The 12,279-nt window shown below is 44.4% G+C and overlaps 1 protein-coding gene across 1 annotated transcript; it reads right to left on the reverse strand.

Annotated features, from left to right (window-relative positions):
* Window positions 1-266: 266 nt before the first annotated feature.
* On the reverse strand, window positions 267-9,593 carry CCDC47 (coiled-coil domain containing 47; the record flags this gene model as incomplete). Its single annotated transcript, XM_082010422.1, has 12 exons — window positions 9,149-9,593; window positions 8,912-9,019; window positions 7,377-7,551; window positions 6,934-7,055; window positions 5,663-5,728; window positions 4,855-4,956; window positions 3,877-3,987; window positions 3,252-3,337; window positions 1,799-1,857; window positions 987-1,096; window positions 654-821; window positions 267-347 (listed from the first exon to the last, which is right to left on the reverse strand). The coding sequence occupies exons 1-12, from the start codon at window positions 9,407-9,409 to the stop codon at window positions 267-269; spliced, it is 1,449 nt and encodes a 482-aa protein (XP_081866548.1). The 5' UTR covers window positions 9,410-9,593.
* Between the last annotated feature and the right edge of the window lie 2,686 nt (window positions 9,594-12,279).

Raw genomic sequence — 12,279 nt, forward strand, 5'->3', positions numbered from 1 at the left:
CATTCAAGAATATTGCAATTTTTTTTAAACAGACAAGTAGCAAAAATGTATACCACCTGGAATAAAACTGCCAAGACAAAGCTCTCTACACACACCTGCATGTTGCTGTAATACTTATTTAAGTAACACCAATGCAAGGAACATTTCTCTTAATGGCTACTAGTGTTAGGATTGTGGAAGAAGTGTAAGATTATGAGTTCAGTAGGTCTTTGTACCCTGTGAATTAGAATTCTGCAGGTGGCACCGAGACGCTTTTCACAATGGAGTCACATAGCTTTCACTTTGATTTGCTTCATCTTCATCTGCTTCTTCTCAAGTTTCTTCTGCTCACGCCGCAAAGCAGCTTCCTGTAGTCAACGACAGAGAGATCTGAATGAATATTGGTGATCTCTTCAAAGAGCAAGCTGATCCCTTCAGAAGAGCCAAAAGACCTCCAGTACTTGGGTTCACGGCTCTAACCACGTGAGCTGGCTCCTCACTGGGAGCCTCTGCACATTCAGAAAGCTACAGCATATGCCCTGGAAGTTGTCTGCCTTCCAGCAAATAAGAAGTGAATCAAAGCTGGCCATTGGTAGTATACCTACAAGCAGCCCTGGAGATATCGTAGGAGAAATTTGCCAGTAGCTTGTAGCAATTTGAAAAATCCATCTCACCTCCAGCCGACGCTGTTTTTCAGGATCCTCTTCATTCATGATTCGCTCCTTCTCTGCCCGTTTTTTCTCTTCTCGACGGGACTGGGCAGCCTCCTGTCTTTGCACATGAGTCAGTTTAAGGAAGTTCTCTTCCACGCGAGCCCTGTTCTTGTCAGCTTTTTGTTTACCCTTTTCACAGAGAAAAGCAAATGCAGTTAATATTCATCTCCCCATGAGCAGGATGCAGTATCTCGTATTAGAAACATAAGGCTCCCAATCTTAAGATTAAGGACACAATGTAATGGTTGCAATTTCATACAATATTCAGAAGACAGAAAAATATACACTACTTACTTCTCTGTTTAGACGGAACTTCTTTGCTTTGTCAATAGAGTAGATGACCATGCTCATCAGAGGCAGCAAAGACTCCATGTCCTTTGGGGAAGTGTTGCCTGAACCAGGCACTGAAATAAAGAGTTTCTTGTTAATTCAGAGAGGTTGGTAGGATTTTTCTATTTGCTATACCACTCTTTCCTTATTGCTTGCACCATTCATGAAAAAAAGATGTTCTTTCCTTCTTTAGGAAGGACATAATTAACTAAGAGGTGTTTAGCTTTGGAGATCACATTTAGAGTCCTCACACAATGACAGGCACATTTCCCCCCACAAAATCCTTCTTAGTTTTATTAGTGCGAAATACAAAGGTAAGGGTTGAATTCAAGCTCTGACATCAGCTCCACTTGGAGCTATGGCCTTGAATGTTGAACAGAACTATGGGCCGTTTCTAGAATAGACTCTCAAGAGGCTGTTTTTTATTTCAAAACAGGGTTAACCAAGTAACTCGGTGCAAGCTCAAACTGCAAGGCATGCAGCTTTAAAAACAAGCCATCTCCCAATACAACCACTAGTAGAGATACGAGTATGAACCGAGATCAATAATAGCAGGACTGAATATCCTATTATCATGACGATATGCCGCTCAGTCCCCAGCGTTACTACTGGCTTCTCTTTACTGGCTAATCAATCAATGATCCTGTTACATGCACTGGTGTCATTCATCACATATTGTCTTCTATAGACAAACAGAAATTGAGCACGTGACTCACACAAATGAAGTGCAACACTCCCCCAGATACACATACACACAGGTACACCACTTCTCTTACCGTTAAATGTAAACAAAAGTGTCTTTTTAGTTTCGGGCAGTTTTGTAAGCTGACCCTCCCTGGTAGGAAAGAAAAAAGTGGCTGGAATGTGTGAAGAAAAATACGGGCATACAAAATACCTAACATTGTTAAGGAAAACCTCATCGAGAACAGAGACGCTTGCAAACTACTAAAATAAAATAAACAAGATTAAAAGCCTGGCTGGAACCCAAATTTAAATTTCAAACAATTCAGATTCTTGAAGCGTTTTACTCAAAAGCATGCAGTGAAAAGGAATTAATGTAAACACATACTAACAGCACCATCCAGTCTGATTGTCGGAGGTCATCTGAGCCCCAAGAAGGCCTGTATATTTTTAATGACATTCAGTTTTACATATGCCCTGCTGTTTATACTACGACAGATCTTTTATAAATATCAGTTAGGAAAAAAAATATTTTCTAAAGAATTTAAGTCTTCGCTGCCCAAAAACCCACAGTATTCCAACATAAGAAAAAGTCAGACCTACATTTCACAGATCCTCCAAAGCCTAGCAATTTCAGTACAGGATACACGTACTGCTGTCTTACAATTAAATCAAAGTATGTTCCTTTTTTTTGGAGGACAGTTTCAAGTTTTGATATGGATCATTTTTATGCCTGTGAGCATAATACACCCTTTCAACAACCTACATGATAATTCAGATAAGATAAATCACCCACCACTTGGCAATTCTGAAACAGCAGCTAAAAGCACCTCAAGACTAGGAGGCTTAGAGAAACAGAAGAGATACTGCATCTGTGTATTTCTGAAGCACAGATGAGAATTGGCCTGAACAGAAGTACCCAAGCGATGGATTCAACAGCAGAACACTTAGCTGTTTCAGCAGCTATTTCAGCTAGGGAAGGACAAGCAGCCTTGGTGGTTTTTGTTGTTGGGGTTTTTGGGGTTTGGGGCGTGGGGGGGGGGGTGTTGGGTTTGTTGGTTTTGGGGGGGTTTTTTTGGTGGTGGTTTTTTGGGGGGGTTTTTTTGGTTTTTACACTGCAGACTTTGCTTAAACCTAGTTCTCAATGCATTCAAATAGCATCCTAGTTAGCATGTCAAGTTCTCCTCCTGCAGTATTACTTCTTGGCCATTAAAACTCTAACATGCCATATACCTTTAGTGGGATTACTCGGTTGTTTTCCATGCAGCTGTGTACACTGTAGCTGCTAGGTGTTATCTGAAATTTGTAGCTGCCCAAACTACAGCATAACCAGCACACAAATATTAAGGCAATAAAGCACTTTGATGTTCTAAACTAATAGAGCATTTGGAAGCATTGGGAGTGTATTTATTCACCTGTTTCACCTTTACTCCCAATTCCTCTTTGTGTGCATTCCAGCAGGCTTCACACTACAAACAAGTTTGTCAGCCTCTATTTTGCTTAGTGTTACAATAGCTACTGGGAGGAGAGATGTAGCTTTATACGTACTCTTGCATAAGTTTTGGACCAGAGAACTGGTCCGAGAATTGGACGGACTCAATCTTGTCAGCATAGTGCGTGAGGAAATGTATCATCTAAAAGAGAAACTGGGGTTAGTTTTTCCCAACACTGATCCATTTGCAGCCTACCCATATATTACTCAGCTATGCCATAATGACACTGAAATTTAAACTCTCAAATTTTTTTTAGCTTTTGCTAGAAGGGGCCTCAATACATGGAATTAATGTGACCAACTCAGATATTAGGTATCTAACTCCCATTTGGGATTTTCCAATTCATTTGATAACAGATGTGAACTCTGAGGACCTACAGACACACCAACACCCGCCTTCAAACTGTCTGTTGGAGGTAACTTCCAGGCTTTGAAAGGCAGTTTTAAGTCTGCAGTTCATGTCAGACTACCAGTTGTTATGTAAAAGGAATAAAGACATGAGAATTACATCCTTCTTCCAGCCCTTAAGCTTCCTTAGGGTCTTGATTTCTCTAGATCTCACTAGGGCCATTTGGCTCTCCTGTTGTGATATTTAGAGGAGATAAAGATTAGCACCTTTTTGCATAGGCTGCAATTCCCAGGGTTACCAAGGAAGGTTTGTACCAATTCATTCAAGATTACCTTAGCGTCCATCATTCCCTCTGTGACCTCCCCCATCTCCGACAAGATAGCCAGTGAATCTGGAAGCCCATATTTTGCACCAGACTTAGGTTTATCACTGCAGAACTCACTCTGAAACAGAACAAGAGGAAAGAAATAAAACACAAGCTTCGAAGTATCTTATCAGACTGAACTGCTGCAGCACAGTGAGACCCCTAAAAGTACCTGATAAGAAACAACAAAAATACACTAACTCGGTCACTCAGTTTGGCTGGGGACGTTTCAAGCATGAAGTAAAGCATGCAGTACCAGTAGCCTTTAAGTTAGTATTTCCCTTCAATTGTGAGTACTTTAAGGAAAAAGTTAAAACAATTGTAATATAGCCATGCTGGAATGCTCAAGTGGATTAAGGTATTTTGCTTATAGTGTTTGGTAACAGAACAAAAACAACTGGCATCCTATCAACCACAGTTTAGTGCTATCACTTGAGACAAGTTATGAGAGAAAAGATTTGCAAACCTCTGCTTGTTATCACTGGATTCTTTGCAAGCTTCAAGGCTTGAACGCATGGAAAGTTTTCATTTCAGATCACATAAAAGCAGGTAACAGACCCAAACTTTCTGTATCACTAATTAAATTTACTTTTCAATCCTTCAAAAAGTCATTTGTGCAAATTAAATGAGGTGAAGTGCCACTTGTGTGTATCCTGACAATATACTTCAGCCTCCTCCTAAATGAATTATATGCCAAAAGGAAGATGTAAGCTGCTTTCACTTGCCTCTTTTCCTGCAGTTCTGACAGCAGCTGGCTAGCACTTCACCTGTTTGATGGCATTAGACTTTCATCCATTAGATGAAAATGTCTTTTCCCCCACACACTAATTCCAACAAGTCAGTCATAAGTTTTCAATGGTTCCCCAAAAAATAAGAAATCTACAGAACAGACGTTCTTATACCCTGTTATTTATCATGTTAGAATTCCCAGTGTGAACATACATACCAGGTCCTGCATCTCTTTCTGAAGTCGCACCAGTGCTTTTCTTGTTCCAACAGCAAACACATAGGTGTCCATATCTTCATCATTCATTGTTACTTTTATTTGCTGTGAGACAGAATGTTATTAGCCTTGGTCAGATTTAGACGATGTACTCTGCCCTCAAATTACTGGCCAAATGGAGACCTATGTCTTCCACGACTTCAATGTTTGTCAGACTTTCATTCATAAGAACAAAGACTAAGTGAGGCCATATACAGCTAAGATAAAGGTAGTTGATTCGAGTTATAGGTACATGGAAAGAGTATTCACAGTGCACACGGCCACTCTTCTTCCAAAATGTAACCTCTCTTGGTATTTAGGCGGTTAGACATTCCCCTCATCAACAGCAAGGGCCAAGCAAAAAGTAACATTACAGGATATAATATCCAGGCCAGCATATGCCTTAAGCAGCTCTGTTCAGGCAGACTGAACAGATAGAAGAACAATCAGTAAGGATTTCAGATCGTAAAATCACTTTTTTATCAAGATGAGGTCTTAAAGCATGGTAAGACTGTGCACAAAACCACTCAAACAATAAAAGCCACAGACAAAACAATTTACAGTCATCAGCCTTTTGCATTTCACCGTCAGAAAAGAAACACGAATGATTCTTTCGGATTGTTTTAACAGCCACTGAACTGGAAGATATGGAATACTACAGAAAGACACCTAGCAATTCACTTGTGTGTTACAAGAATAATCAAAACCAGCACAGCAGAACCAAAGGAATGCAACCATTTATCACAGCTAATCTAAAGGGCTGAGTACATACCACTTGGTCAGAAGCTGGCCTCATCATGCGTGCAAGAACGTTCAGTAGGTCTTGTCTCTTGAGAAACTAAAAATACAAGTTTGTAAACACAGAAGATAGATGAATATACCTAGGGTGCAGCACTTCACTGGCAGATAGGAGTGGCGCACAAGGAAAAAGAGGGCAGTTATAAGTAGATTTTTCATAGAATAATTTAGCTTTGAAGGGCCCGTTGGAAGTCACCCATACTGCTGAAAAGCAGGCTGACTTTCTGCATTAGAGGAGTTTCTCAGGGCCTTGTACCCTCCAGTTATGTGCTGAACCAATGTGTGGGGCTGTTTCATCCCAGGTGCAGGACTCTGTATTTGTCTGTTATACTTCACTGGAATTCCTGTTGGTCCATTTCTCCAACAGGCTAGAGGACCTCTAAATGGCAGCTGGGCTCTTCATCATCCAGTTACGTCTCTTTACGCTATACTTCTGGTTTCTATACTCTTTCTGTAAGCATTCACTCTGTCGTGGTTTAGCCCCAGCCGGCAACTAAGCACCACACAGCCGCTCACTCACTCACTCACTCCCCCTCCCCCAGTGGGACGGAGGAGAGAATTAGAAAAAAAAAACCTCATGGGTTGAGATAAAAACAGTTTAATAGGACAGAAAGAGAGAGAGAAACAACAATGATAACAACAATAATAATACCGACAAAGGAGTGTACAAGAACAAGTGATGACCAATACAGCGATTGCTCACCACCCGGCGATCAATAGCCCATCCCTGACCAGCGATTTCCACCCCCCAGCCAACTCCAGTTTAGGTACTGGGCATGACATTGTATGGTAGGGAATATCTCTTTGGCCAGCCTGGGTCAGCTGTCCTGGCCGTGTCCCCTCCCAGCTTCCTGTGCAACCCCAGCCTTCTTGCTAGCAGGCCAGCACAAGAAGCTAGACTGTTCTTGACTACTTAGCGACAACCCAAAACATCAGCACATTATCAACAGTTTCTCATCCCAAATCCAAAACATAGTCTCACACTAGCTTCTGTGAAGAAAACCAGCTCCCTCCCGGCTGAAACCAGGACACACTCTTACCTACTTTGGTTGGCAGAATATAGGCCTGTATGGATCTTTAATTCAACCAGTCTTCCCTTCATGTGTGCATATTTAGAACCCTGTCTCTGAATGTGATCAAAAGAGTCAAGCTAGGACTTCTTGTTGTTCACACTGGAATGGAAAAGCCTCTAGAACCTGAAAACTGGTGACAGGTAAACAGTGCTACAAACTCACTCATCCTTACCTTTAGCTGGATGAGCATTCCTTCACAGCACACCCTTCCCGAGCACCACAAGTTATATATGTGCTCATTTTCTTGATTTAGTTTCCCAGTGCTTGTAGCTTCTTTATTAGTGCCATCATCCCCTGAAGAAAACAACAGTGAAAGAGAACTGCAGTCTAAAAATCACAAATTTAAAACACCGAAGTTCATCAGTAGACTTAGAGCTCAGTTGTTCCTGGATTACTTCAGTATCACTGTGATCTTTATGAATAATTTATACTACAACACCATAATTAATTTCAGCTCTGGAACACTGCCACACTATCTGTCTACACGCAGAGCTGTCATTAGTGCGATCGTGCATCTGCACAGAAAAGGTTAGTCTTCTCTACAGCCTACATGCAGGTCTAAAACCAGCTTCATTCACATAACTAAACCTGGATCCTAGTCATTATGGAACTCACCAACAAGAGCAAAGTTACTTTCTAGCAGGTCCCTGTGAGTATTGAACCATGCATGAGCCAGACGGTTGTTTTTGTTCTTCCCAATGATGTAATTCATGATGTAAGCAAGAAGACCTGTTACCATCAGGATCTCCATGTAATAACTTTCCCAGCTGTTTTGAAGGTGAGCAGGGACCTACGGTAAGTGAATAGAGACCGTCTTTTACATATTGATTGAACGGATTCCATATACACAAACAATTTGGAAAACACCGAGTACTGGAGAAGCTTGATCCCAAACACAGCAATAAGCTTTACAAAGGCAACAGGACAGAGCTAAGCCTACATAATGCATTTGGCTCTACTGGGATGCAGTAATCATACTTTGGGAATGCTATTATCAGGTGTTTCCTGTATCTGGCTAATACAAAGAAAATATTTCTCTCTCCCAAGTGAGCCTGTGCTAGCATGTATGCCTTAAGAGTAGTCAACAGCCCAGCATCTCAACCCACTGATTATTGGAGCCTGATGCCCTGCCCATCACAGCATTATCTGATCATCCGGTAACGTCTGGTGAAATCTAAATACCCAATGTCCAGGAGCATTTTCAGGATGATCACCAAAAGCCACTTGTGAGGGAGCAGGGAAGCCTGTCTGACCTTGCCATCTTCAGAGAATAATTAGCTGTTCTGCTATCACTGTATCACCCTTCAGTCATAAAAGTATCCAAACTTTAATTTTTACTACCAAGGTCAGCCATAATACTTAAAAAGAGATCTTAAGGATAATAAAAATGCAGGCCTCAAGCACCTGATCATTCTGTAAAAGACTCTCTTGGGAGGCGACAAGAAGGTGATGCAGGGTGGACAGAGAGATTGGCTTCAAACATCATCAGAGGAGTCAATTTCTAATCTGAAACTTTAGCCACACACAAGCTAAAAATACACTATGTTTATTGTAAGCATATCATCACTGCAACCTCTTATTTATGTGTTGACAAAGCACCCAGATATTCTGGGACGTATGTTTTTTCTTTGGATTACGTGAAGGTCAGCACTCTAGCTCCTCCACTTCTCCCCCATAGTCATACGGGTAAAAGAAGCCAAGTCACAAAATGCTTTGGTCAAAACTATGTCTCAAAAGGTCTGTTTTAATGAAGAATTTCCTGATCTATATTCCAATTCCAATTCTCAATTTTAATGCAGAATACAGCATTGATCCAAGGATGTGAGTTCTAGCAGCTTATAATAGCTATCAACTGACCAAGGGCATATGCCCTGAAGTTTTACTTCAAGAGTTGCTATTTAAAGTAGCATAAACCAATGCAGAAGAACATGGAGTTGGAAGCTGGCACACCTAGATCATATTCTGCTGCTATCCTGTTGCATTATTTCAGGTATTTCTTGTCTCCACTCTTCTTCCCATTTCTGAACTGTCTCTTGTTAATTCAAATAGCAAATTCTTTAGGACATATTCTCTCTTATGTTTGTACACCAATGACTTAAAAAATAAGTGATGAAACACCAAATAGAAAGCAGATCAGCATTTATACCTACATTAACTATTGTTATGGGGTCTTTATTTTTGCCAGGAGATGCATCTGGTTTCTCTTCGTAGCCTTCAAACTCCTCATCATCATATGGTTCACTCTCAGTATCACCTTCCTAAGGGACAAAATCACAAACAGCATGAAGATTCAAAGTCCAGTAAGCAAAATCCAAAAAGATAAGGTGAGAAAGAAAGGTGTAGAGATACTGTTAGGAAACACATAGAGGAAGGAGATGAGGCATTACCTGTGCATCTGCATCATCAAAGTCTTCCTGATTCTCATCCTGACCTTCAAGCTCTACAGTGGCTTCTTCTTCATCATCTTCTGTAGTGATAATCCTCTGAGGAGACTCTGTGACTGCATCTTCATTAACATCTTCAAATTCAGCAAAGTCATTATCATCGTATTCCATAATGTCATCTCCATCCTCAAATTCATCATACTTTGCCAAAGAAAAACTCCATGGGATGAACAGGACAGCAATAAAAATATATAAATTCCTCATTTTCACTGGGGGGAAAAAAAAGGAAACATTGCAAAAAATCCTTATTCTGTTAGACCACACCTCCAGTAAGGCCCAGCTTCCATGAACAACTTAAAAACACCATCAGGTCACACCAAAGAGAGAAATAAACCCCTGCCTGATCTTGCCATCTTCTGTATAAAGAAAGTGAATGCTCTTACAAGAAAAAAATAACTTTAAAGGTGAATGTTCTAGACTCTCTTGCTTGTAGCAGGAGCAGCTGAGGCAGCAGCAAGTTCACATCTGGCCAAGCTGTTCAGCAGAACACATTCTAGAAGCAGAGATGTTCCGCTATAAAACTGACTCTCCAATAGCATCTCAGTCAGTCAGTGCTGCCAGCTCATTTCAAAGACCACACACTGTGCCTACAGTTGTTATTAATTAGCAATTAGACACAGTCAGATCAATGAATGTGTAACAACAGCAGTAAATCTTAAAATGCACTTAATTTATTTACTTTAAACAGCAACGCTCAAAGCACTCATTTTTGATTTTCTAGACTGCATGCTCAGAATCGGGTCCCACAGCACCCCAGCACTATTTCTGTTTAGAGATAGAGACCTTTTGTTGTAAGCTCTACCACAAAATAGCAGGAAGAGATGAACATTGCACTGGTCCCCAAAACAACAGAGGAAACTGGTGTTCATGAGACTAAAGCTCTCTTCCCCAGATCTGCCAGAAACCTGTAGAGACAGTTTATGAGTTCACTTTTTTTTGCCCTCAGCTTCCTGTACCTTTTCTTCTTGATCTCAAAACAGTCCCAGTCTCCCACAGAGACTGTATATCACCGAGAATTATACATTACCAAGGTCCAAACTAAGAGCCTAAAAGGCAGTAGTAACCCTACTACTGCATTTCACAAATAGCTGCGGAGGATCAGCTGCATCAGACTTGGCAGCAAGACTCCTGTTACACCCTCCCGCAACCAGATCTGAGTGGGAACTTGAATGTTAATGAGATTGTTCTCTTAAAAACTTGAAATAGAAACAATTTGTTTCTAAATTAGACCAGCACTCCTCCGAGTACCACATGCAGGGAACCCAATGCTACGAATGACAAGGACAGCTAAAATAAATAACTTTGTCAATGACTTCTCATTCTGGCAAAAACCTGAACAGAACATGTTCCAAAGAACATTAAACAAGATGGGAAGTACAACAAGTCAGAGCCAAGGAATTTAGCACATCGTTCAGGTATGTCACAATTTTATGTGAATTTAAACAGAAAAACAAAACACTATTTACATATGACAGAATTTGCACTTGGAGGCTAAAAACACCAGGACAGCAGAGCCACCTGCTCAACCAAACCCCAACAGTTTCAGAATAAGAATTTTGAGACTACTGGAGTATATCCACTTTCAAAAGACCCCACAACTCCATAACGCCTTATGCAAAATAAACTTCTGTAGCCAATTCGGAAGAGACAGTTAAACTAGAGATGGGTGAAAACTAGAACACGCTCCTAACTTGGCTATCTCTGTTACAGGGATCTGTCACAACGGGTTCCAAGTACAAACAACTCCACAAAGCGCAATACATTCTGGCAGGCCCTCCACGATCCACATGCCACCGACTTGCCCTGGCAAGAGCGGCCGATTCGCCCACCGACCTCCAGACGGGCGAGAGGGAAGGGGGAGGCGCCGGGCCCCAGCGGCCTAAAGCAGGGACCCCCACCGCCGTGCCGCGGATCCCCTCGCTCCAGGCACACGGCTCCGCTCCTGGTTCCTTTCTAGGGACACAAGTCAAGGTTAGCGAGGCTAAAATGAGCTCCCTGCTTCCCCACCACCCCGGACCCCCCTCTCCTGCCCCACTCCCCCAGTCCCACTCTCACCCCCAGAGGGGTGCTGAGGATCCCGGGCTCCCCAGCCCCGCTGCCAGCGCCCCCTGCCCCAGCGGGGCACAGCACAGACCCCGCATGCCCGGTGCCCTCAGGGCCAGGCCGCCCCTCTCGGGGGCACTACGGGGCCGAGCGCAGCCGGTAACGGGCACTGGGAAAGGGGAGGAGAGGGAAGCTGGCCCGGTCGCTGCCGGGGAGGCGGGCGCGGGGTGCCCCATGCCCGGCAGAGCGCGGGGCAACCGCTGCGGGCCCGCGGAACCCGGCCCGGGGCCGCGTTACCTGAGTCACGCGGCGCCGCCACCGCTTAGGCCCGGCCCTCACCCTCCGCTCGGCGCCCGCCGCGGCGGCCGCAAGCGGCGCAGCCTAAGCGCTTTACGTAGCGAGAGGCATGCGCACTGCGGACTACATGTGCGCAGGGGTGGCTGTGTGCACGCGTGGGCAGAGGGCGGGGGAATCCCTAGGCTCCCGGCTGAGGAAGAAGCGGGGCCCCTGCGCGGCCCCGAGGCTGCCGGCAAGGGCGGCCCGCGACAGTTCACACCTTGCCCGACTCCACTGCCCTCCTCGCGCGGCTTCGCCTGCCGGAACGCGCATGCTCCAGGAGGCGAGCTGACCTCAGCACGTCACGCACGTACGCACGTTGGTGCGTAGGTACGTCACGTCTCCACCCCCCACTTCCCCCGCCCCGGTAACCGGGGAAGCGGCGGCCGGCGGCAGCGGTGTCCGAGGGGTGAGTGAGGGGGTGTGGGGCCAGGCGGGGTGGGACGGTGCAGCGGCTCTTCCCCCGCCGTTCGACGGTGGCCTCCGCGGGCGGGAACTGGCGGGACCGCGGCCTACTGCGGGTTCGGGCGGCCTCGGCCTGGCCTGCACAAAGGGCCCGCCCCCGTGCCGGGGCCCCGCGGGCGGGAAGGGCTGTGAGGGGCCCCGCTACCGGCCCCGGTGTGCCAGGAGGCCGCGCCGCCGAGAGAGTGAGCTGCGGCTCCCTTCGCTGCGCCTGCCCTGGGGCAGGAGCCTCT

The sequence above is a fragment of the Phaethon aethereus genome (genome assembly GCF_964289735.1).
Source record: "Phaethon aethereus genome assembly, chromosome: 25".
Classification (NCBI taxonomy): Eukaryota; Metazoa; Chordata; class Aves; order Phaethontiformes; family Phaethontidae; genus Phaethon; species Phaethon aethereus.